The sequence below is a fragment of the Lepisosteus oculatus genome, chromosome 6 (assembly GCF_040954835.1).
Source record: "Lepisosteus oculatus isolate fLepOcu1 chromosome 6, fLepOcu1.hap2, whole genome shotgun sequence".
Taxonomy (NCBI): domain Eukaryota; kingdom Metazoa; phylum Chordata; class Actinopteri; order Semionotiformes; family Lepisosteidae; genus Lepisosteus; species Lepisosteus oculatus.
Window position 1 is genome coordinate 24,830,632 of NC_090701.1, and position 25,584 is coordinate 24,856,215.

A 25,584-nucleotide genomic window follows, 5' to 3' on the forward strand; every position below is an offset into this window, starting at 1 on the left:
CCCCCATACCTTGCATTAATTTCTAATGCAGATCGAGCTATTCAGAATGCACACCAGATACTGTAGCAGCTTGCAGTACTTACAACGTAACGCACCCCATTTTTTAAATCTGTTTTTGGAGTGCACTACTATTTTGGTCACAGAAAATAAAAACAGAAGTATAACATAATGTATACCTAATGTACATACAGTGGATGGTAATGGTAGCTAAATTTAGAATGTGTGCTGGATACTGCAGCATTTTGCAATGTGCATGCCCTAACTCGCAGTAAAGCAACCCTATTTTTAAACAAACTTTAATTGCACTATTTTGTAAAACCACCAGGTTGAGCAGTGAAAGCCTAACCTGGCATGTGGAAGTATTTGGGCTGTCACCAGAAAACGTCTAGCTTGGAATCCCAGTCAATGCTGAGGGACGATCTTTTTCCAATTATAGAATTTAAGTTGGTTGCTGTTTAGACTGTTTAGATGTTATACGGTGCAGTACAATATGTATAATATTAAACTAATATTGTTTTTATTAACAAAAAGAAAATTACTCAGTTTAATATGTAAAAATGTTTATTAACATACTGTGGCTTGGTGTGAACACTATGTGCTTCTTTCAGGTTTATTTCCACGTTTAGATACTGTAACGCATATGGCCGACATTACAGGTTTTGCGAGCCGGCTTGCCAGCGTGGTGACATCACCACCCTTCCCTGTGAATAGCAGGGACCTCAGCCGCCGGGCTGAGGGGAGATCTCCCTTTAGCTCAACTGGCTGGGTCCCTGCTGAGTGATGCCGGAGGCCTGGGTTTGAGCCCCAGCAGTGGAGGGCCAACCTGAGGCGGGAGCGGCAAGGGCGCTTACCCACGTGAACCCGAAAGTGCTATGATTTACACATATGACTTTACATTTTACCTTAATGCAAATTTCGTCAAGAACATTTTTATTATAAAATATGTTTCAGATATATATTGTAGTGACTTTAAAACCATACAGTATCGTACTGTATATTCGCTATATACAGTATACGATCACACTACAGTTCATTGACCTGTCTACACTACTGTTTCAGTATACTGTATCTGGGGATATAACTTCATGTGATTTGTGTGTGTGGCACATCGGGAGGCAAGAAAGCACTGTGAAAAAAAATCCTGATTGGGAGAAAAAAGTCCTGCGTATGATTTTTTTTTCTCATTGCAGTATGTAGCCTAACAGTGTGATTTAACAATATATAATACAAACTATTCCACAAATAAGTAAAAATGTGTGTTCAATTTATTGTAACCCCAAAAACCACATCACACAACATACAGGTTATAGCAACAATACTTATTAATAAGACTGAATTAAGTGTTGCTGTTCTTTTCCCCGTAAGGCCCATCTCCCTCATCTCTATGGTCCAAGTCACAGAGGAGCTATTCATGTTTGTGCACCGATTTAGAGATGTTTGTCTATCTGATAAGGAACAGTTCCCAGGATCGGGACGCAACCAGCTATCATGATAGATGCCTACTCTTGGCACCTGGTGGTCTAGTGAGACCCTAAGCACATCTGGATGGTCAGAGAGTCAGAGTTCATGGTCAATCATTACTAAAGTTGACCAACCATTCAGGAAGCTCCAGGGTATGGGGACCCCAACTGTCTGGCAATCACCAATCGTATGTCCTCCTCTTAAATTGTACGGTCATCACCAACCATATGTCCTCCAGTGCATTGCACAGAGCTCTGAGATTGCTCTTTTGTCACTCTCGCGCTCCTTCGGACTTGCTTGAGAAATGTGGATGTCTAACAATCACATGACTGTTGTTATCTGAATGTTGGGACTTATAACTTTTTCCCAAAGTGCTGAGCCATAGAGGTGAAGCCTGCAGCAAGGTGTCGTTAACTGCTAGCAACCACTGTTGTATCCGCCTGATCACTGGAGCAATACAGTTGGACTTTTGTCGACACCTGAATACTTTTATTCAGAGGCAGCCGCTACGCCGGGACCAAACCAAGTTTATTTCTCAAGAGAGAACAAGAGAGACTTGTTCTGACCATGCAGTCACCTCTGGGCACAGATTTCCACTAGTTCAGTTAAATCTGTCAAAAAATACATTGAGCTCAGCCCGACAGCTCTCTAAACCTTAAATTCATTCTGCTACCAACATCTTTACACCAAAAACCTTTCGATTTCTATATTTATGTCTTTATTTAGTGATTCCATTAGTGACAAGGGCTAAATAACTCTACTGGAAAAATGTGTCTGCTTTAACAAAATATATTTACAAACCCTTTCCCCTTGCAATCTACAGATCCAGTCATTCAAAATGTGAGAGGTAGGCATGGTGCATATATAATGCATCATACTGCATGTTATTTAAATATGATAATAGTATCTGGAAGCGCCTTGTAAAACCGCCAGGTAGAGCTAATAAAGCTTAACCTCTCATGTACAGCACTTGAGCTCTGGCCAGAAAACGCAAGGTGAAATTCTTTAGGTTAAACAAAGGGTTATTTTTACAATTGGCACTCCAAGATTCTGACTGATTTAACTCCCCTCATTTAGCTGAAACGGATAAAGAAATCATTCAGTAGTTATATATATATTGGAAGGTGATCTGTATTATTAACAGACACTCTGACTCAAATCTGTGTCGTACACTGATAAAGACGTGGGTAATGTCATATCCATTAAACAATGTGCTTATCGCGCAAGTACTGCTAAACTAGAAGCATTGTAGAAGGTCATAAACTGTACATTATTTAGTGGAGTGCAGTTGAGTTCAAAGAAGGAAGTCTGTGAAGCCCCCGTTTATTGGTACCAAACACTGATGAGACGTCACAGTTCTGTACAGATTACAGAAAAGTGAATGCTGAAACTCCATCAGACATCGTAAGTACTGTTTAACCATAGTCAAGGACTGATGCGCTGTTCCCTTTTGTAACAGGGTTACTCCCTGGAAAGTAGACACAAGAGGAGTATTATTGGACAATTTTGTGTGGCTCTGGCAGAATTTCTCTGTAAACTGAAGAGTTATAGAGGAGACATTGTGTATCACCTATTTTTACACTTGTAAGAACATTCCAATGTTAATGCGACATGGAAGATTTTATTAATAACCTTTCAAATCTGAAGCTGTTAACTCAACTTCACACCTGCGTGTCAAGATCACGGTTTCAAATAAAAAAAAACATCAAACCTTCAGTTTACATAATATGTTTATATTCCTAAATTAATATGGTTCATGACCTTAAGATATGTTATGCTACTCTTCTTTTTATGCTCAGCTACTAAAATTTCCCTTTAGTTGTAAAATTCCATATTAATATTCAATATTAAGAGGATTTAAACATGCACAGTAAAGAGATTAAATGAAGCAATCGTTTCACTAACAATCAATGCACCACGAGTGCCGCCTGTCGGCCATTTTGGCCAGTCAATCACCTACTGCGTGAAAAGGTATATACAGTATTCAATCACGAAGAGTTACAAATACCAAGAGGAACATACATTCAGTATACCATTCATTTATATCGTTTCATTAATGAGCTTTGATTACAACTTCTATACTAGATACTCGCAAGCAAGTATGTCACTCATAGAAATTAAACTGATATCAACGGGGATTGAGGTAACAATTGAATGCTTGAACTGTAATGCAGAATGTTGAATATGTTGAATGTTGAATGTTGAACTCATCCAATCTGTGTGGATTCAGATCTCCCGCGGACACAGGGGAACAGTGGCAGGCTGTTGCTAAGTCCAATCGGCGTCCTTTGGCCCGGTGCCAGACAGTTCTGGTTCGGCTGGAGGTGTGGGAGAAGGAGGGAGAGATTCCTGCTGCGACGCTGGCAGTAGGCTCTCTAAAGACCGGCTAGTTAGTCCTAGTTTAACTAGCAGAGTTTGTGCACATGAAAAGTGACTGCAGGTCCAAGCAAAGTCACACTCTTTAGACACGAAAAAGACCGGTTCGTTCCCAATGCAGCGCTAGTCCTGAATCCCAAGATTCAGCTGTCCACAGTTCCGACCGTAGTTCACTCGTTGATCAGGTGAGCGTTCGTGGTGGGTTCACGAGGCTTCCTGGTGGGCTAACCTCAGGCGGATCCTTTGGTTATGTGCAGCAACCTCCGTTCTCGACTTGGTTGAGAACAAAGTAAAGTGCTGGCACTCGGACACACTAGCCGTCACGTGATTGTCCGAGATGAGTCTAAGAATGTCTTGGAGGAGCCCCCGTTCTGGGCCTTGTGCTGCCTGTTTTAGCCGGAGGAACTAAAGTCATTCATTGGTTGAATGTTCTGCGTGCATTCGAGACCCATGTGGGGTTACCCTGCCCTACCAGTTCCTGATTGGCTGATCGAGGCGGAGGATGAGTAACCATGCTTTCTGACATTAGGGTTGTAAACAACCTGGGATGCGACTCTCCCAAGGAATCTCCCAGACAGTAAGGCGCCAGAGATGACCATTTATTAGGGTAGCTGGTGAATCTCAGCCTTGGGAGCTGTTCCTTATCAGGAAACTCTATCAACTAGAAAAACACCTTAAATATGGATCAAATAGAATGGCCTCTCTGTATCCAGCACCACTGAATTGAGGGAGAGAGAGACTGGCAAGGGAGCAGCAAACTTAATTCCTGTATTTTTAATAAGCCTTGCCGCTACACAAGCATTCAAAAATCCCGACAGGTAATATAACATGAGTCAAGCCAATAAATAACCTTATGATCAACAGCGAACCAATAAAACAAAGGCACAATTGGATGTTACACGCTCAATTCTCTAGGAACCTTGAAGAAATCACAGGAGAAATAAGCCACCAGCAACCACACACAATACATTTAATCCTCTCTTCCTGTTTGTACTATTCTTACATTCTAGTGGTTACACACCGATTCAAGATAGAATAAACTGGACTTACACAAGCACAGCACATAAAGACAATGGCAAAGGACTCCAGAATCCCAGCAGTTCCAACAATCCATGTCAGACGTAGGAAGAGGATGACACCGAGAATGTTCTGCATACAGGGGAGGTACACACCAATGAAGGTGCCCATTTGTGGACTCTAGAAGGCAGAGAAATAAACCATTAATTTTATATGCTAAAAAATGTACAAAAAATAACTATTTGAAAAAATACAAATTCACCACATTAGTGTTTATATTTTCACTTTAGAATGCTGTCTGCAATGCACTCCGTACAGATATATCACTCAGAACATATGTTCTTATTACCACGTCTGCAGTACTCCGGCGCAGTACATTGTGTGATTCACTGGCCAATGACAATTGATACCACTTGTGGTGCATTAAATGTTAGTGGATGATTGCTTCATTTTATGTTTCTCCACTGTAATATGTATGTTTCTTTAAATCCACATAATATGGAATAATGCTAAAGGGACATTTTTGTAGGTGAATATTAAAATGTCTCTGAACATCAAAGGCAATATTAACTTATGAATATGAATATATTATACCTATTGTATATACAGTAGCTGGTAGTGATAGCTAAAAATAAAATATAGTCTAGAATAAAATATAACAGTATTCCACCTTATATATCAACATTTTTGGCAACAAATTCTGTTACTTACTGTGGTTAACTTGGACAGATCCTTCTAACTGTATAAAGTTGATATATTTTATAAAAAGCTATAATGTTTTAACCTTTTCTATGAATACTTGCCATCCTTACTGTTGTAAAAAAATCCACTTAAATCCACTTTTTTAAATCCACTTAAATAGAGAATATTAATATAGAATCATGTAACTAAAGGGAAATTTTGGTAGCTAAAAATAAATAAAACTGAAGTATAATAACATTTCAGAACATCATTAACAACATTCATTTAAGAATATCAATGAAAATAATATACATGTATAGCAGGCAGTGGTAGCTAAAAATAAAAAAAAGTACACAACAGTATTCCACCTTCTTCATAAACACTTTCTACATCAATGTCTTTTAACTTGGTCACTTGCTGTGGTTATTTTGGGGAGGTTCTAATATGCTCTTTTTATCTATTGTGATGGAAAATCAAACACTAACCAGAGTTCTGCTCTATCACACGAAACGGTCTGAGTTTGATTCCAGCCAAAACCCAAGTTACCTCTTCAACAAATTATCACTTGGGCATAATAAAGACTCTCACAATAAAATAAAATGAAAACTTTATTCACATTTCTGATAATTATATACATCACAGAATGTAAAAAATTAAAATAAGATTAATAATCTCCAGAAATCTCCAAAATGCTTGGAAAGAGCAAAGGAGTTTAAAGATGTCCTTAAACAGAAATCGCAATGGAGTTTTTTATGTATATACGACATTTAGTTTTAAATTATAAATTTTAAAACTAAATTTTATTTTTGTATGTGTTTTTGCTGCCCTTTTTTCTTCTAAGTAGTTGATATGATTATATTTTATCAGTTATACGCAATACGTGAGTGTACTATACATGAGAACAACAAGTTGCACTTGTGGTGCATAGCACTTATTTGCACTTAACTTTTCTGATTTAGCGCTATAGGGAGTGTTTCATGGCTTGGTGGTACATTATCACCCAGCAGCTGGGGAAGAGAAACTGGGTGTATGCTTTTATTTTCACTCTCTATTTTCAATATACATTCCCATTAGTCACTGATTCAGCTGTTTAGGACAATTTCTGATGGTGTTCTCCTGGTTACTAATGCGCCTTACCATAAGGTAAGTTACAGAACACAGCAAATTAATTCAAATGACTCTGCAATCAAAAGTTCTGTTTTAATTTGACCATTTAAATACAAAAATTTGTAAAGTTGTCATGTCTAATATATTTTTAAAATAAATAAAACTTTACACATAGTACATAGTATAGCATAGCTCGATAGACAGGTTGAAACTTTAAACGTTCTTTGAATTGCCTAGTTACTTAAAGAGGATTCAATGAGAAACTGATTAGAACCAAGAACTGTCTTAATTGACACAGCAATGGAGTATTATGACATTTGTTAAAGACTTTTAAAGAAAATTGAATAGTTTGCTATTAATTTTGCTATGTAATTTTGTTTTGTAAAGCAGCTCTACTGTCTTTTTAAATATTTATTTAATATTTAACATACTGTAAAATATGACATAAATTTAATAAAAGTAGAAACAGTATACAAATTCAATTCTATAATTGGAAAAAGATTGAGCTGAGCATTGAACGGGATTTGAAACCATGCGTTTTCAGGTGACAGCCCAAATACTTGCATATTTAAGCATTCACTGCACCACCTGGCAGTTTTACAAAGTAGTGCAGCCCAGCAACAGAAAATTAAAAAAACCCATGGTGCAATGTGGTATGTACACCACAAATATATTATTCATTAATATACTATGCATTATCCGTAGATCAAATGTTGCACAACAATATACTAGGTGAAGTAATAATGAAATATCTAAATATCTGAAATGCCACACAGAAACAAAAACAAAAGGTTTATAGTGAAGACTGCACAAATGAAACAGCTTATAAAGGTAACGTTTTAAAAACTGTGAAATAACTTAGGGGTGATATCTATTTTGAATTTACTGAATAGGATAAGTGATTATTGAAAAGTGTATGAATGGGTGCATTTGTTTAAATGTTTCAGTTCAGTCTATTAATCCAAAAGTAATCAATGTATCTATCTGCACTCCTCTGATTTGCAAAGCCACACGGCTTCTTTAGTTAGCAGCTTTCTAATCAAGGTAAGGATCAAATTGTAACACTGCAAGAAGGTTTATTTTGAAAATTCATGTTCCTTGGAATACATTAAGTAATATGCTGATGTGGGAGATCAAGTGCTCTGGAAAACCTCATGTAAATATCTCTATCCATATTGCACATTCCATATCATGTGATATTGCATATCACAGAAATTTTATCCAGCAAATTTACCATATGATTCTTGAACTTTAACTACAGTTTTGTTGTTGTTTCCTACCATTTCAAAGTATCATTGTGCTTATTCTACCATGGACCAACGAAATTGTATTATTGTTATTCATGACAAATATTATGATAAACCTTAATACATTTCTAGGGTATGTATTTAGTATGTGTTTACTTTAGTCTGCTGTAATATTTCAATGTAGTTTTGTAAAGGATGCTAAAACCACCAGAAACAACAGGTCAGTCAAAAAATAGCAAATGCTCTTCCTATTTTATGAAAAATTGAATAATAATAATAATGGAATGAAATAATAATAATGGAATAATAATATTGAAGTACCCTAGAGATTATGTTATGCTGCCCCAAGAATTATAATATATTAACTAAAAATGATTTATTTTAAAGAGGAAAGTTTCCACTGCCTAAAAATTAAAAATTATTTGCGATGCTCTCTCATTACATGCACAGTACAGCAGAACACACAGTACAACAGACAACACCACACAATGTGCATTACAAAGTGGTACATAATAAATAGTAACAACAAGAACAATAACTTTAGAGAGAACAATAACTAAGCAAAAAGTGCTTAGTGCATAGATGCACTGAGTTCTGAGGCATTCAGTTAGCTATTAAGGATGGGCACAGCAGTAGAGTAGAAGCTGTTCGTAAGCCTAGTGGTCCATGCTTAAATGGTGAAGTACCACTTCGCCAGAGTACAGTGGGGGGAACAGTTTGTGGCCAAGATGGTTAGGACTGTGAATGATGGATTGGGCTTTATTGCGACAGCAGATGGTGTGAATCTCACTGATTGATACCATACAGTGATACCACTAGTGAGCACACTTTCTGCGGTGCTGCAGTAAAAGTTCATGAGTAGCTGCTTCCCCATACTGCATTTCTTTAAGCACTGTAGAAAGTGCAGGTGCAGCCACTAAGAACGCATCTACAGTAAAAGTCATGCATTGCATTGCGGTATGTACAGTACTTCACTGGCCAAAGATGATCGACAGGTGGCACTTGAGGTTCATTAGTTAGTGAAATGAGTGCTTATTTATTCTCTCTGCTGTGTATGTTTAAATCCACTTAATATGGGTTATTAATATAGAATTTACAATAAAAGGGAAATTTTGGTTGCTGAGCATAAAAATAACAGGAGTATAATGTCTCTGAACATCAAAAACAGTATTAATTTAGGAATAAAAATATGTCATACATACTATATATGGCTAGTAGTGGAAACTAAAAAAATACCCAACAGTATTACACCTTCTTTATAAACATTTTATGAACAAATTTTAAAATAATATAAATAAAAACATGAATGAGTGAATACTGTAAACGGTGGGAGTAAAAATCAGTTCAACCAGTTTAATTTAATTCAATCAAAATACTTAATTTATCCCAGGGGGGGCAATTTAACACAAGCCTTTACAACTTTCAACAAAATCATATATATTGTATCTATAATCTAGAATAACAAAATGGTACTAAAAACACCACTGAAACTAAAGTATAATAACATCTCTGATCATTATGAATAATATGAATTTATTAACAATAAATAATAATTTCAAACTGCTTGGGGTGATTTGTCACTGTCAACCTTTGCTTTCTTATGAAAATGCCTATTTTTGACACACAAAGTTTCAGTTGTCAATAACTTTGCAAACAAATGACAGTCGTCAAACCACAGGCATTTCAAAGATCGTGATTTGTGAAAATTTGCACAACTTGTATTTAAACAACATTTAGTACCTGGTTGCATTTTTAGAAACCCGAGTTTGAATAAAGTGAATCCCAGGTGTAAGTGAGTTCATAACGTGAGACTTACTATTCAAAAGCTACTGTATATAAGCAAAACACCTGACAATATTTGTGAAACTCCTTCTAGATTTTCTGTTTTTACTCAGATAAGAATAAACTACATATGCAATTCTTTTAACAGGTAGAAAGATGCTCTTTCAACATGGCACTCATTATGTTACAATTTTTACGCATTAGTTGAAGTATTCAATTGCACTTTAATAAAGTGATGGACTTGTGGATTGTAAAAACTTTTCCAATGTAAATGCAATACAGAAGATAATAATATTAACAATGAATGAGCATGACTGAGCTGTAACAGAAGATTTATAGAGGAGACATGCTGTGTCTTTTCCTTTCAGCTTGGAATGAACTTTAATGTATTCTATAGCAGCCAATTTATGCAACACAGTGCTGTGCTTCTTTAACTAACATTTTGTTTGCCACAGAGGCTGGGGGTGTTACATCCCTTGCGTATGTTATGTAAAATAGACAGTTTTACATGGGGGATGGGGATGAATTTTCAGTATCATGGCCTCTTGGTCACCGTCGCGCTTTAACATAAGGCAATCAGCAATCAAATGGCCTTTTTTTTCCCTAAGTGCATGTACTGTAGTTTTAAAACATGAACAAAGACGTGCCATACGCATGAGTCACATTAAGTATACTATATACAATACTGTACCATAAATGCAGCATGATGACGTATGGTTTTAAACAGTACAACATTAATCAACACTACAGGTTATGTGAAAAATATTTATTTGTACTGTACAAAAGCATACCTCGGTCACAGAACCCTACATTATAAACACCGCAAGTGAATGAGTTGAGGAATTTGATTATTATTTTTGTTTGTTTCTGAATCCCTGGGATTCAAGCTCTGAGTTGCCCTGCTTTTTGTCACTTAATAAAAAGGTCAAGGTTGTACATTTTATATATTACTGTATGCTTATTTTGGTGCTGGTGAGTGTCCATTATCCCCAGGGGGCAAAAGGTGAGAAGAATTTTTAATGTACAGCATTTTAAAGTTTCGTTTTCATGCTATTTATTATATTTATGTATAATACATTTTATTTATTAGCACATTGAAAAGCGGAGCAACTTGATTTGTCATGATGTGTTACTTTGTGCTCACTGTCTGACCCTCAGGCTGCTTTTTAATACATTGACTTGCAAATCACATTTCATGGTGTATTGTGTCAATTTTCAGTATTTTAGTGTTTTTGATTAAAAAAAAGAAACACTCCTCAGATATTAGCTTGTCAGTACAGTACACATTTACCTAGCTTAGCTTTGCTAAGGAGACAGACTATGACCAAAATCAATAAGACACTCTCATACCAAATAAGGAAGATGGAAATAAATGGGAAGTCAACAAGAGACATTCAAGATTCAAGATTTTTTATTAGACATATACATCAAGTGTATTGGAATGCTAACTCGTTCAGCTGTACCCAGTAACAGTAGAGAAAAAAATAGGCAGAAATGACAAACAGACATGGACAATAAATTTATACAATAGACATTATAATACAGCCAAGACAGGACACAGTGCAAACATGACCTTAAAGTGCAGGTGCTAATATGTGCAGGTGCTAATTTGAGCTGTTTATGATATGGACTACTTGGGGGAAGAAACTATTGGTCAGTGTCACAGTGGCTTTACGGTAAAAATTGGTGAGTGTTGTCTAGCTCATCCCCCATTTCCTTAACCGTCTCAGGAAGTGAAGGCGCTGGTGGGCTTTAGTGAGGATGGCTGCAGTGTTCAGTGATCTGGAGGTGGAGGAACTGTGTGTGACGTCCTCTGTGCCTCCTGAAGTCCACAATAATCTCTTTTGTTTTGCCGATGTTAAGTGTGAGGTTGTTGTTGTGGCACCACTCCACCACCTCTTCTTCCTCATTCCTGTCGGTGGTTTCATCAATGTTGCTGATAAGACCGATTACTGTGGAGTCATCAGCAAACTTGATGATGCGGTTGCTGTTAAATCTAGCCACACAGTGATGTGTAAATAGAGAATACAGCCGTGGGCTCAGGCAGCAGCCCTGGGGGGTCCCTGTGTTGAGGGTCAGAGGGGATGAGGTTTTGTTTCCAATCCTCACCACCTGGGGTCTGCCTGTCAGGAAGTCCTGGACCCAGTTGCAGAAGGAGTTGCTGAGGCCCAGACCCCTGAGTTTGACAACCAGCCAGCCTGGCACAATTGTGTTGAAGGCTGAGCTGAAGTCAATAAATAACATCCTGGTATAGGTGTTCCTCTTGTCCAGGTGCTCAAGAGTGGTGTGAAGGGCCAGTGAGACAGCATCATCCACTGACCTCTTATTTCTATAAGCAAGCAGCAGGGGGTCCAGGGAGTCCGGGACTATACTGTTGATGTGTCCCATCACCAGTTTCTCCTTGCACTTCGTTACTACTGAGGTGAGTGCCACCTGGCGGTAGTCATACAGACTTGACACCTTGGTTGCTTTATGCAGTAGCACGACAGTAGTCCTCTTGAAGCACAATGGGACAGTAGACAGGGATAGTGATATGTTAAAGATTTCAGTGAAGACAGGGGCCAGCTGGGCTCTGCATGCCTTTAAAACACAGGAGGGGATGCCATTAGGGCCGGCAGCCTTGCGTGGCTTCACCTTTCGGAAAGCTTTCCATACCTCCTGTTCAGACAGCTGCAGCACAAATTCCCCAGGCTCACTGGGCGTTTTGTGTGAAGGGTCCGTATTGTGAGCGTCAAACTTCGCATAGAAGTTGTTTAGTTGGTCAGGCAGTGAATCATCAGCTGTTGTTATAACACCCATTTGTCCTTTAGAATTAGTGATAGCCCTCAGGCCATTCCAGAAGCACATTGTGTTAATGCCCACACATTGTGATTCAAGCCTGTCTCTGTAGTCCCTTTTCGCATGTCTGATGGCCTTCTCCAGGTAATAGCTAGCTTTCCTGAACAGTACAGGGTCTCCTGTGTTGAAGGCCACTGACCGCTCCTTCAGCTTGACTATGATGTTATTGTTGAACCATGGTTTTTGATTGGGGTATGACTTAATTCTTTTAGTTGGAACACAAATATCAACACAGTATTTGATATACTATGTAACTGTCACTGCAAATTCATCGATGTCTGTGGCTGAGTCTTTGATCATAGTCCAGTTTGTGTTTTCAAAGCAGTCTGAGAGCAGTTGCTCCGCCTCACTGGTCCAGCCCAGCCTGGTCCTCTCAGCAGGGTGTGAAGCTTTTAGCTTCTGCTAGTATCCTAGCCGCAGCAAGACGGAGGCATGGGCTGGTTTCCCAAAATATGGTCGAAGTACGGTGTGATACGCCCCTTCAATGGTTGTGTAACATTGGTCGAGGGTGTTACAGCCTCTGGTTGCTGTGGCGACGTGCTGGTGAAATTTGGGCAAAACTTTCCTGAGATTTCAGTGGATAAAGTCCCCCATAATGATAAACGTGGAGTCAGGATTCAAACTTTCATGTTTGTTTATCACGCTGTACAGTTCACCAAGCATAGCCTAAGTGTTTGCTTGTGGCTGGATGTAAACAGCAGTTAAAATAACAGAGCTGAATTCCCTAGGTAGATAAAAGAGTCGGCATTTTACCACGATATTAGCTGAACAAAACTGAGACAGTACCTAAGTGTCCGTGCACCAGGAGCTGTTGATGAGAAAACACATGCCAGGGTCTATGCAGTGAACTGTAAATCCGAAGGGCTGCATAACTGAGTCAGGGATGTTTGCGTTCAGCCATTGTAGAGTATTTGGCTTCCATGGACATCTTTGTTTCCGAAAGGACCGAGAGACGGTAATATAAAGAGAATCAAAAGCAAAGAGAATCAAACCAAGGAAAGTGCAAAAGTAAATAACTTTTGAATATTGTTTATTACATGAGAACACAACAACACTAATTATTTTTATAACAAATTAACTGTTAAACTCTTTTTTTCAAGTCCTGTTGTGCAAGCCATTGACAAAGTGATGGAGGAGAATGATGAGATATCAGCGGCTCTTGTTCTAAGACGGCTGTGGGCTGACCTTGGTGTAAACCCGAGTCCGACATCGATAAGAAGAATGTGCAGAACTCTTGGATGGAGATGATAATGGTAAAAAATAAAGAAGAAAGGCTCCAGCAAGCATTTCAATGGATTAAACATGAAGAGACATTTCACAATGTACGTTTCACTGATAAAAAAGCAGTGGCTTTGGAACGGTTTCTAACCATGTCATTTAATAAAAAGTGCAAATATAAATAAGCCAAAGCCCAAGCACCCAGTGAAGTTCCATGTCTGCGGGGTGTATCTAAGATGTCCAGTGCAGGACCACTTCATATTTGTCAAAGAATAATAAAACGAAGGAATAATAACGAAAGAAGGAATAAAACTCCAGCTGAATCCATTGATTTAAATCCAAAAGAGATGGCACTCACTCAGAGACTATATTCAGAAGATGGCAAAACCAAGCACTCGCTTTTCGTGTTCTTCTGAAGATTGTTGAGCACAGTGATGGACATTCAGGAATATGATTTCACAAATGCTTTTGTTCCGTCTTACATTGTCGGATTGTGAATCAATAAAAGTATTTAATTAAACAAGGGTTTGTGATATTAATCAACAATAAATAGCATGAAAACGACACCATACCATGCTGTACATTAAAACATCTTCTCACCTTTTCGTCCCCTGGGAATAATGGCTCTTTAGCATAAAAATAAACATACAGTAATAAATAATGTGGACTACACTGACCTTTTTTAATGTGATAGATAAAAGGCAGGGTAAAGACTTTCTTTACAAGCTAGTTGAAGGAGACAATTCAAATCTTGAAGCCCAGTGGCTGTAGCAGCACCAACAACAACAGCAATAATAATAATAATGAAATTCCTCAACTCTGGTTGAATTTATACTTGTAAAAACATTTCAATTTAAATGCAATATGGAAGATAGTATTAATAATATTAATAATCAACATGAAAGTTTGCTAACGTGGATACTGTCAGTGGCAGGGGTAAAAACAAGATTTAAATGCAATCGTATATATTTTATAATCATAATCTACAAAAACAAAGTGGTATTTAAGAGACCACTGAAACACGTATTGAAGCGTGCAAAAAGATCTGAGCTTAATCGCAGCCAAAATGCAAGTTATACTTTTAAAAAATTGTACCTTGGAGTGCTTTCCAAATGCTTTTTTTGTGCATTGCCTAACCGTAGTGGGGGAAGGTTTTGGCTGCAATTTAATTGGCACTCTCCTTCACACCTGAAAGAGGCTCCACAGCCAAAATGTTGTGCTTCTTTTCTTCTCTTTTCAGCATGGAATAAATCTTTACTTGTACCTTTGCAGCCTACACATGCTGAAGCAGCAACTACTTGAACTCTCTGTTCTTGTCTAAGAAGGCTTTGGAGCACTTTACAACCATTTTTTTTTGTGATGCAACTTCAAAGTGCAATAAAATGACATTGTCAATTGTATTATGACGTTTACATTGACGAGTTTTTAGTGTATATTGTATATTGCATATTTACTTGACTTTCACGATCAATTATGCATACTCAGGAGTATCAGATATCAAGGAGACAACACCTCCCCCTCCCCAAAGACATATGGACAAAGCAATTTGGAAGGGTAAGCTATGGAGCCATTGCAAAGGGTGCAATTGCAGCAGCCACAAATAAATTAAAAATAATGTTTTTTTCTCCTGATCATAACAATAACAAATTGTCACGTTTTGCTTTCTTGTGTTACAATCATGATGTATGAATCTTCTTAATTAATCTACCAATAAACTTCTGAGCATCATTAACAATATTAATTTATTGATACAGATATCTGTATTTAGTTGTATCAGGGTATGCATTTTATATATTACAGTATTTAAATATTCAATTCACATTCATGTTCTCATGACAGACAAAGGTGATAAAAAATGAAAGGGGTGCTGTGTCGCAGAGTTCAGCACATTTGTAAATTAATGAGTGGCCATGAACAGCAGAAGCAACTGTGTCAATGTTAGTGGTTTAATAATAAATCAAACTACAGAGACTTTTCTTTTTCTGATTCAGCTAAATGAGACAAATAGAAAGTCAAATCAGTTAGGATCTCAGAGCCAGAAACATTTTGCATAACAAAGCCATGAAAGAAGCAGACCTTAAGTTTAGATACACTCAGGCAGACAGATTTTAAATTCTTCAAGGTAAATTAGCTCTTTAAAGTTTGTCAAAAACAGCTACTTTGCAAGTAGTACATGGCTTCTCGAAAGGTACCCATTTCTCTCATCCAAAAGAAGGAAAAGGTTTGATTTTTTACATAATTTCAAAACCTTGGATGGTATGACTCAGGTATTCAATCAGAGTATAATCCAAACAAAACCCCGCTGGGCAAACCATGATCTTGCCATGCAGGTGTGAAGTAGGATTAATACAGATGTAGCCATTCAAAATGTGTGATAAAACCACTGGAAAATATCTACAGCCTACTGCATTGGCTGACCAACAGAGGGCACTTGTGGTGCATTAGTTGTTAGTGAAATGATTGCTTCATTTAATCTCTTTACTGTGCATGTTTAAATCTGCTTAATATGGAATTTTGCAACTAAAGGGAAATTTTGGTAGCTGAGCAGAAAAATAAAAGGAGCATAACGTTTCTGAATGTCATAAACAATATTAATTTAGGAATATAAATTATATTATACAAACTGTATATGGCTGGTAGTGGTAGTCTAAATAAAAAAATACAGTTTCTTCATAACCATCATCAAAGTCTTTCACTTGGTCACTTACTGTGGTTATTTTGGAAAATTTTGACATGCTTGTTCTGACTATATTAAGTTTATATTCTTTATAAAAAGCTATAATGTTTTAATATTTTCTGTGAATACTTGCGCTCATTATCGCAGTAAAAAATGCGTATTCTTTATAATCCTCTTAATAGGGAATATAATGTGGAATCGCCTATCTAAAGAATATAATTCCAATATTCATTTAAGTATCTAAATATATTTATATAGCTCAAACCATTACGATAGTCAACTTTCTTTGTAAACATCTGCATCAATTTGATTAATTCACTTGTGATTACTTGGAAACATTTTGCCTGCCCTTTTCAGCTACACCTTAAGATGCTGAACGGCACGTTGGCATAATGGCTTTGGTGTGTGACTCGCATGCTAGAAGCAGGGGTTTGAATCCTGTTCAGTGCATGAGGTTTCCTTAAACAAAAAAACAGAAATAGTAAATATTATGGACACTATATTTAATTTTTTGGTATTTCAAAATATCACAACATGTTCAAAGTTAAATGATTGATTAATAACAACTAATAATTTCAAACTGCTTGTATTTTTAAAGTTTATTTTGTTTGGGGTGATTTGTCACTGTTTTAACAACCTTCATACATCTTATTTGTCACAAAGGCTAGGAGTGTTACACCCCACTGTGTTTGTTATGTAGAATAGACAGTTTTGCTTGGGGGATGGGGACTGGACCCCACAGAGAAAGGTGATAAAGGTGTTAAAAATTCAAAGGGGTGCGTGTTGCAGAGTTCAGCGTGTTTTAATTTACTGAGAGGTTACGAAGAACAGCAGTAGCACTGATGTTAGTGGTTTTATAAAAAAAATAATATAATAATAATCACATGTGCAAAAACATTTTGCATAACAAAACCGTGAAAGAAGCTGACCTTAAATTTAGATCGGATTTCTCCGTAGGTATCTGAACAGTTCCATGAAATAAACTTCAATACAGTCAGGCAGACAGATTTTAAATTCTTCAAGCAAAATTAGCTCTTTAAGGTTTAGCAAAATCAGATTCTTTGCAATCGGTACATGACTTCTCAAAAGATACTGTACCCATTTATCTCATCCAAACAAAGGTTTGATTTTTTTTAAATGTCGAAACTTTGGATGGCACGCCTCAGGGATTTGTAGTGTAATCCAAACAAAAGAGCTGCTGGGCACACTGTGACCCTGACATGCAGGTGCGTGACTTGCAGGGGTTCAAATCCTGCTCAGGGCATGAGCTTTCGTTTAACAAAAAAACAGCTTCTGTTTTAAAAGTTTCTGTTTTAAAATATTTTGGATTTGTGTTAAGATTTGTATCAGTTGGAACTGGAAATATAATTGAGGTTCTAGTGTTTAAAGTTTAAGCTTTTAAAGACATGCAATGAGAAAAATCAGCTTCCCACTTGCACCATGCCATAACTATAGTTAACTATAACTTTTTTTCTCCTAATCATAATCATAAATCGTAACAAATTGTCACGTTTCACTTCCTTGCAATCATGACGTTCTTATCCACATTTTTTTTTTAATTTCGAAACCTTGGCTGGTATGCCTCATGGACTCATTCCTAGAGTAATCCAAAAAAAAGAGCTGCGGGGCGCACCGTGATCTTGACATGAAGGTGTGAAGTAAAGTTAACAGCTTCCATTTTAAAAGGTTATAAATAATATCTTCCATATCACATTAACTTGTTCTTACAAGTTTAAAAAGGTGATACACAACGTGTCTCCTCTACAACTCTCCAGTTTACAGAAAAATTCCCCCAGAGTCACAGAACATTGTCTAATAATACTCTTCTTTTGTCTAATTTCCAGGGAGTAACCCTGTTATAAAGGGGAACAGGGCATCTGTCCTTGACTATGGTTAAACAGTACATACGATGTTTGTTTCAGTGTTCACTTTTCTGTAATCTGTACAGATCAGCAACGTCTCATCAATGTTCATTACCAATAAACAAGGGGGCTTCACAGACTTCCTTCTTTGGACTCAAGTGTGCTCCAGTAAATAATGTACAATTTATCACCTTCTACAATGTTTCTAGTTTAGCGGGATTTGCGCGATAAGCACATTGTTTAATGGGGATGACATTACCCACGTCTATATCACTGTACGACACAGGTTTGAGTCGGAGTGTCTGTTAATAAAAGTGCCCTCCATTAAATTTCTTTTTCTGCTTCAGCTAAATGAAGGAAATACAAAGTAAAATCAGGATCTCAGAGATCTTCAGAGCGCTTTGGTCTAAAATATAAGAAAACAACATAGTTACTGGCTCAGTTAAAGGTGTTACATGATTTAAAGTTTTAATTTAAAGTTAAACTGTTGGCTGATTACTGGTTGCTGAAATTTTCCCAATTCGGGTGTAAACCTAAAAGAGATACATCGTGTTCACAATAAGCTATAACAGTGAACAATTTTTATATATTGGGCTATGTAAGAAACAAACCGAAAGTAATTCTTAAATTGGGCTTTGAAATGCCTGTGTGCAGCACACTAAATTACAGTCCATTGTCCAATACCAAGGACACTTATAGTCCACTTGTGATATTTTAGCTGTTGAGTTACACAATTCCATATTAATATTACTGTCAAGTGGTCTTAAATCAGTACACCTTTTATTTTTTTACAATAACAGCAAGTAGTGTTCTTACTATGTACTCTTAGAAAAGAATAAAACGTTATAACTTTATACCGTGTATAAGCTTTATACACTAAAGTTCCAAGCTGAAAAGACAAGACTCAACGTGTCTTCTCTCTTCAGTTTAGAGCTCGTCCACGGTCATTATTAATATTGTAAGGAATGGCTGACATACAGATTGTACAAACCGTTGCAGTGCGGTGACAATACTGCCATCTACTCTTCTACGCATAACAGTGATGTTGGCCGCCCGGGTTGAAGAAGGTCTTTTTTAGTTCAGCTGGCAATACCCCTTTTGAGCAATGCTGGAGACCCGGATTTGAGCCCATGTGGTGAAGGATGAACTGGGGCAGGAGCAGTGAGGGCACAAGCCCAATAATCTGAATTTGTTACAATGTTATTAATAATACATTCCATATGGCAATTAAATTGGAACATTTTTACAAACATGAGAAGAGGTGATGCACAACATGTCTCCTCTATAACTCTTCAGTTTATAGAGTAATTGCCGCAGAGCCACACAACATTGTCATAACATAGTAAACAAAAGCCACTGTTGTAAACAACAGCCATTACCACTGTAAAACAATAATATATTTTTAAAAAACGAACGTCAAAATGTTTCCAAAATATCCACTTGTGATATTTTAGCATTTTAGTTACACCACTCCATATGAATATTACTAACAAGTGGTATTAAATCAGTACAACTTTTATATTTTTACAACAACAGCAAGTGGTGTTCTTACTACAGTACCTATTGTTAGAAAATGTTATAACTTATTAAGTACAGTATATAAGCTTTATAATGTTAGAACAAGCACGTAAAAACCACAAACCACTGTAAGGAACCAAGACTTTGATGTATAAAATATGTATGCAGAATTAAAATATTTACAGTATGAAGAAGTTGGAAGGTTGTGTACTTCTGTCCAACTGACTAATCTTGCTTTAATAAAATATACCTTTTTAATCAGTTTAATGTTTAACATGATCTAATACACAGTTAATAATTATTAAAAATCTAAAAAGTATACAACTTAAATTCTGTTATTGGCAAAAGATTGTCCCTAAGCATTGACCGAGATTTGAAACCGAGTGTTTTCTGGCAAGAGCCCAAATGCTGCACATGAGACGTTAAGCTTTCCCAGCTCAACCTGGCGGTTTTATGAGGTATTTCACCCTATTTAAAAAAAAAACATGCGGTACTTTGCTGTACCTTGCAGTTCCTTGTGGAATGTGCTCTGCGACTGCATTCCTTGCGCATTTTGAATGGCTTGATCTGTAGCTTCTTTTTTTAAAGGTTTCGGATTTGTGTTATTTGTATTTGTTGTAACTGTTAATACAATGGTGGTTCTTAAATTGTGGTTCTACGGTTTATCGCCTAATATGGCGATTATTATACACGTTTGTTGTATGATGTGGTTTTTGGGGTAACAATAAATTGAACATATTGTAACACAAGTCATATCTACAGATGCAGTATACAAAAACAGTAGCATACACAGGTCAATTAACTGTAGTGTGATCGTATACCATATAAATATACTGTGTATACAGTCTGATACTGTGCGGTTTTAAAACTAGTACACTACAATATGTATGAAACATTTTTATGATCAAAATGCAAAATACAAATTACAGGCAAAATATAAATGATATAAATGTGGAAATAAACCTGAAAGAAGCACACCGGTGTCACACCAAGCCACGATGCAATAATAAACTCTTTTTATATATAATTTTATATATCTTTTATATATATAGCCTACTTACTTTCACTGCTTTTTTCTTCACTCCATCTTCATTTTCAGCCTCTTCATGTTCAATGACACCTTGGGTCAGGTTGGTGTAATTGGCCAATTTATTAAGCAGTGATGACACCATGGGATTACTGTCCATTTCTTCCTGTTGACAGAAAGAAAATCAACACTTAGGTTTTGTGTGCTTGAATAAAACAACCACCAACCTATAAGAGTTTTCATTTTTTTCATCTAAAACCTTGTGAAACCTGATTCTCTTCTGTAATAAGCTGCAAATTCCTTTCTTCATACTGCAGTTGTAATCAAAATTGACATTTCAAGAAACTGTGTGATAAGGTCCCTCATAAAGGCCTGATTCTCAAGTTATTCCCAATGTATGTAGATGATTCAAGAACTAGTTAAACATAAGACAGCATGTTAACTTAAAGGGCATAACCTTTAATTAGGCAGATTTGCTGATGATACTAAAATGCAAAGTGATCCACACAGGTAGTTGGAATATACATTATATATAATTTCAGCTCTGACTGAGGTGAAGTAACCGAGAAGTGTAGGGGTTTTGTGAATGTACTGGGACAATTGAATTATTGTACACAAGGTGATTCGTTATGGCTATTAGAAAATCAACCGATCAGCGACACACACACACAGATTCAATACACGAGATACATTTATTAATACATACATTGTTCATATAACTGTCTGCCTGGATACAGATGGCAGATCTTACTGAGAGGGTTATCAAAGTGCAATATATATAATCACGAAGAGATGCAAAACACAGAGAGATACAAACAAAGAAAATGCTTCAGTATACTTTTTGGCTATACTATCATTAATCAGTCTACATTAGCTACTCAAAAGTAAATACATTACTCAGAAGAATTGATATCAAACTTAAGTTAAGGTAACAACTGAATTCTCGGGATGCAATGTAGAACATTGGGTTTACTTATCCAGATATGGATTCGTATTTCCCGGCAAGGATACCAAAGACCAGCTCGTGGCTGCGTCCAATAAAATGATAAGATCAATCATCACGGTGTTCAATAGGCATCATCCCAGTATCCTCAGGCACCTGGCCAACCAGACGAGGTGCAGTTCGAAAGAGATTTCTGCTGTGGCGACGCGCCCGACAGTGTCTCTCTCACAGATCTACTAGTAGTCCGGCTGACTAGTAGAAAGTCTCTATGCACAGAGGGAGTCACTCTTTAGGGTGAAGAAACTTGGTTTGCTTCTGGTGTAGCTCTGCTGGTGAATAAAAACTTATTCAGGTTATCGACAAGAGTTGAAACGTATACTCCAGTGATCAAGTGAAGCGTCCACATTGGCGTTGGCTAGTGATTTACGTAGGGGCATTCCTCGGGCCTACACTTTGCTGAAACAAGGTTCCAGTCCCTATACAGACAACACTGTCCGTCATGTGATTGTCTCTGAGGGTGTGTAAATGGCCGGAGAAGCAAAGTTTCTGAGCAGTGCAGTGTCTTTTAAACCAGAACCAAAACAAGTGATGATTGGTCGAAAGTACAGCGGGCATTTCGGCATTTTTGGATTTTTGGTCAAGAACCCCTTTCGGATTGGTTGGTCAAGGTGGGAGATGAGTAACAATGACCTCTGACATCTAGGACCGCAATCCAGATGTTCCCAAGAATCTCACAGACAGATAGGCGCCAGGAATGGCCATTGATCATGATAGTTAAGCATGGCTGGGCGCATCCACATTTGGGAGCTGCTCCTTATCTGAGAGAAAACACCTTAAATCAGAACTGCATGAATAGCTTCTCTGTGGCTGCACCACAGAGATGAGAAAGAGAGATAGGACCTAATTTAGGAAAGCACAGCAACACTTAATTCAGAGTTATTTATAAGCATTGCCACTACAGATGTGTCTCTTAGATTTTAGATAAAGTTAATGAAACTTAGAAGAGTAAACACTTCTAACTTCAAAGCAGGGAGGATGTTCAAAGCTGAGGTTTGGTACAATTGAACAGAAACAGTTGTAAAGTTTACCTTAGTATACCTAGGTAAATTGTGGATTAACGATTGCCAAGGAGCAGGACAGAAACAGACAATATAAGATCACATTAAGAACACAAATGGAAAGAGAGAAAAGGAAGAAACAAGAAGTAGGCTGAGATAGATAATTTTAGTAAATATGTTGAAATGTCTGGATTTTGTTGATACAGTATGTCTGGATTTTTGGTTTCACGAGGCAAGATAAAATTGTATATACCGTAGGTGTGTTATTCAGTTTGTGTCTGCGTGTTAGTTGGTGGGCAAATGTTCAGAGTGAAAATGCACCAAACTTTTTTGGCTCTGTTCGGTTTAAGAATGCTTAAGCCATTCCTCTTTGGCACTTTAGTCATAGTCATAGGTTACATTTACAATTATGTTACATTTTTATGTTTTTTGAGAGACTTGAGAAGGCTTCAACTGATGCATAAAAAATTGTTTAAATAAAAGCTGTGACAAGCAAAGAAACCACTTCAGTGTCTTATACTGATAACCCCAAATCCAAACTAAAAAGAGAAAATATAGCAGTGACTACCTGGCTCTGGGCTTTATGTGCGTGGGTACTGAAAACTAGTCGCTGCCGCTGTGTGTTGTGTGTTCTGAAATGTTATCAAACGTGGCTTTAAAGCCAAACAAAATATGTCTCTGCAGCCCGACATCCAGCACTTGGTATCTTTCAAACAGCACCAGCCCTCTCACTAAGTGAGCCAGAAAGAAGGTGTGTGTGTTTACTGCCAGACAAGCTGCACACTATTGGGTGTGTGTTCATGTGTTCATTGGAAAATCTATGTGTTGAATATAATGTAATGGATGAGTTAACATCTACTTTTTAAAAATAATTGTTCTGTTAGTTAGTTATTGTGCATATTTTTGTTTCTCAATGTCTTCATAAGTTGATTTGCACAGACGGCTACCCTGCACTTCTGTAAAAATTTTCAGTTCATTTTAATTCTGCCTGTTCAGTTTTGTTTTTGACAAGGCTAACGTTAAGTACGTGAGATATCATAATAAAGGAAGAGCCGTACTGGTGCCTTATTTTTTATAATATTTTTCTTATTTTTATTGTAATTATTTTTTTTTGTGAGGTGCTGACTGGACTCCTGTAATCAATAAAAAGTATTTTTAAAGCCATATTTGCAGCTTTTACAGTGTGTACATATTTTCTCTGATAACCGGTGTTGTTTTTATGGTTGGTCGTGTGGGCCGCGAGCTGTAATAGGTTGGGAACTTCTGGGTTAGATAAATGGAGAAAACTGTTTAGGTTGTCCAGAGCTATTTGTTTTTCACTGAATATAACTGAAGATGTTATAAAGGCTGTTGGTAACATACCAGAGTTCAAGGACTCTTATTATGTTAAGGACAACAGGTCAGGGAGTAGAGAAACAGGACTTAAATAAAGCAGTAGAAATGGTATCTAACAGACATGTTGTGGATTTTATACAAGATACCAACTGACTGAGGCATGCAGTGTCAGTGTCAGAGATAAGAGAGCCACTACAGAGAAGGGCACCAGCAAAACTAGGCATGCAAGGAGGTGGGGGTAACAAGCATTGTGGAGGGAATGTGATACTGGATGTCCTCCATTTTGGAGCTAAAAATCTCTACGAACGTGTTACAAAGTTAGGGTAAGGCATGTAATCTGATGGGACAGTTTGGCTTTACCAGTCTTTTGATCTTGGAGAACAGGTGTCTAGGGTTGTTATGGTTGCTTTATGGGAAAAACAGCTGAATTTAGCAGACTCTATTGCATCCTTGTACTCAATCAAGTGTTCCTCAGGTGATTCAACTAAAACCAACCAAATTATAGATTTGACCACAGGAACTCCTAACATACATAACTCTTGTTTCCTGTGTTCTCAAGATCATAATCTTCATTAGAAGCACCAGTTTGATACTGGAGAGCCTTGCTGTGTCAGATGTCACAGGACATCAAGCTGGTAGTGCTGTAAATATATCTCAATAATTCCATTTCGCTCTTAGAAAGTTATTATTCTTGCTAAGTAACTCCTTATTCATCATTTAAAGCATTAAAAACCTTTAAGCATACCTCAAACAGAGCCATGTTCTTTCCCTCGTACAGATTTCCTTTGTCAGTGTCATTGTTAATGAAGGGGCTGCTTTCTCTGGGGTTCTCATCTCCTATAAACCAAAAAATATATATTAATGCATAGCATGTAGCTGCAAGAAGAAATAAATGGAGCTAAAATACAGAAACCTATTATATATCAAAATGGAACAAAATAACTAAAGACATAAAATTATATTGAAGGGAACAGTAGCAGACTGTGCAGTTTAGAGTTACCAGAAATGCTATCAAAACTTGAAATCACAAATAGTGATTAAAGTAAAACAAAAAGAAGGGAACTCTGAATACAACGCAAAACATCTGTTTTCACTCTATTGAGCAAACTTTTTAGATGTCTAAAGTTCTTTTTTAATGGTTACATTTTAAAATGCCTACCTGTGCATAGAGGGGTCTGATATTGAGTAACATTTGATCTACAGACAAGTGCCTAAGTACAGTTCAGTGCCGAGCTATAGTTTTGCAGTGAGTTACATAAACAAAGGACAGTATTTTTTTTTAAATGTGATTGCAACTGAAAGCATACTATTTGCGGCTACTTCTGAAAAATAAGGCATATAAAAGATAAACCAACTTTAAAATAACTAAGAGTTAGTCCAAAATCTGCATTACAGAGTAAAACATGTAAAAAACATCATTTCAGTGATAAAACTTTA

The 25,584-nt window shown here is 37.0% G+C and overlaps 1 protein-coding gene across 5 annotated transcripts in view; it reads right to left on the reverse strand.

Moving 5' to 3' along the window:
* slc12a7b (solute carrier family 12 member 7b) overlaps positions 1-25,584 on the reverse strand; it is a 162,469-nt gene that overhangs the window by 63,162 nt on the left and 73,723 nt on the right. For all 5 annotated transcript variants that reach the window (XM_069191100.1, XM_069191103.1, XM_069191102.1 and 2 more), the window contains exons 2-4: positions 24,893-24,984; positions 20,846-20,977; positions 4,888-5,034 (exon numbers count right to left, since the gene is read on the reverse strand). In XM_069191100.1, coding sequence (XP_069047201.1) covers positions 4,888-5,034; positions 20,846-20,977; positions 24,893-24,984 — 371 coding nt within the window. The remainder of the gene's footprint in view (positions 1-4,887; positions 5,035-20,845; positions 20,978-24,892; positions 24,985-25,584) is intronic.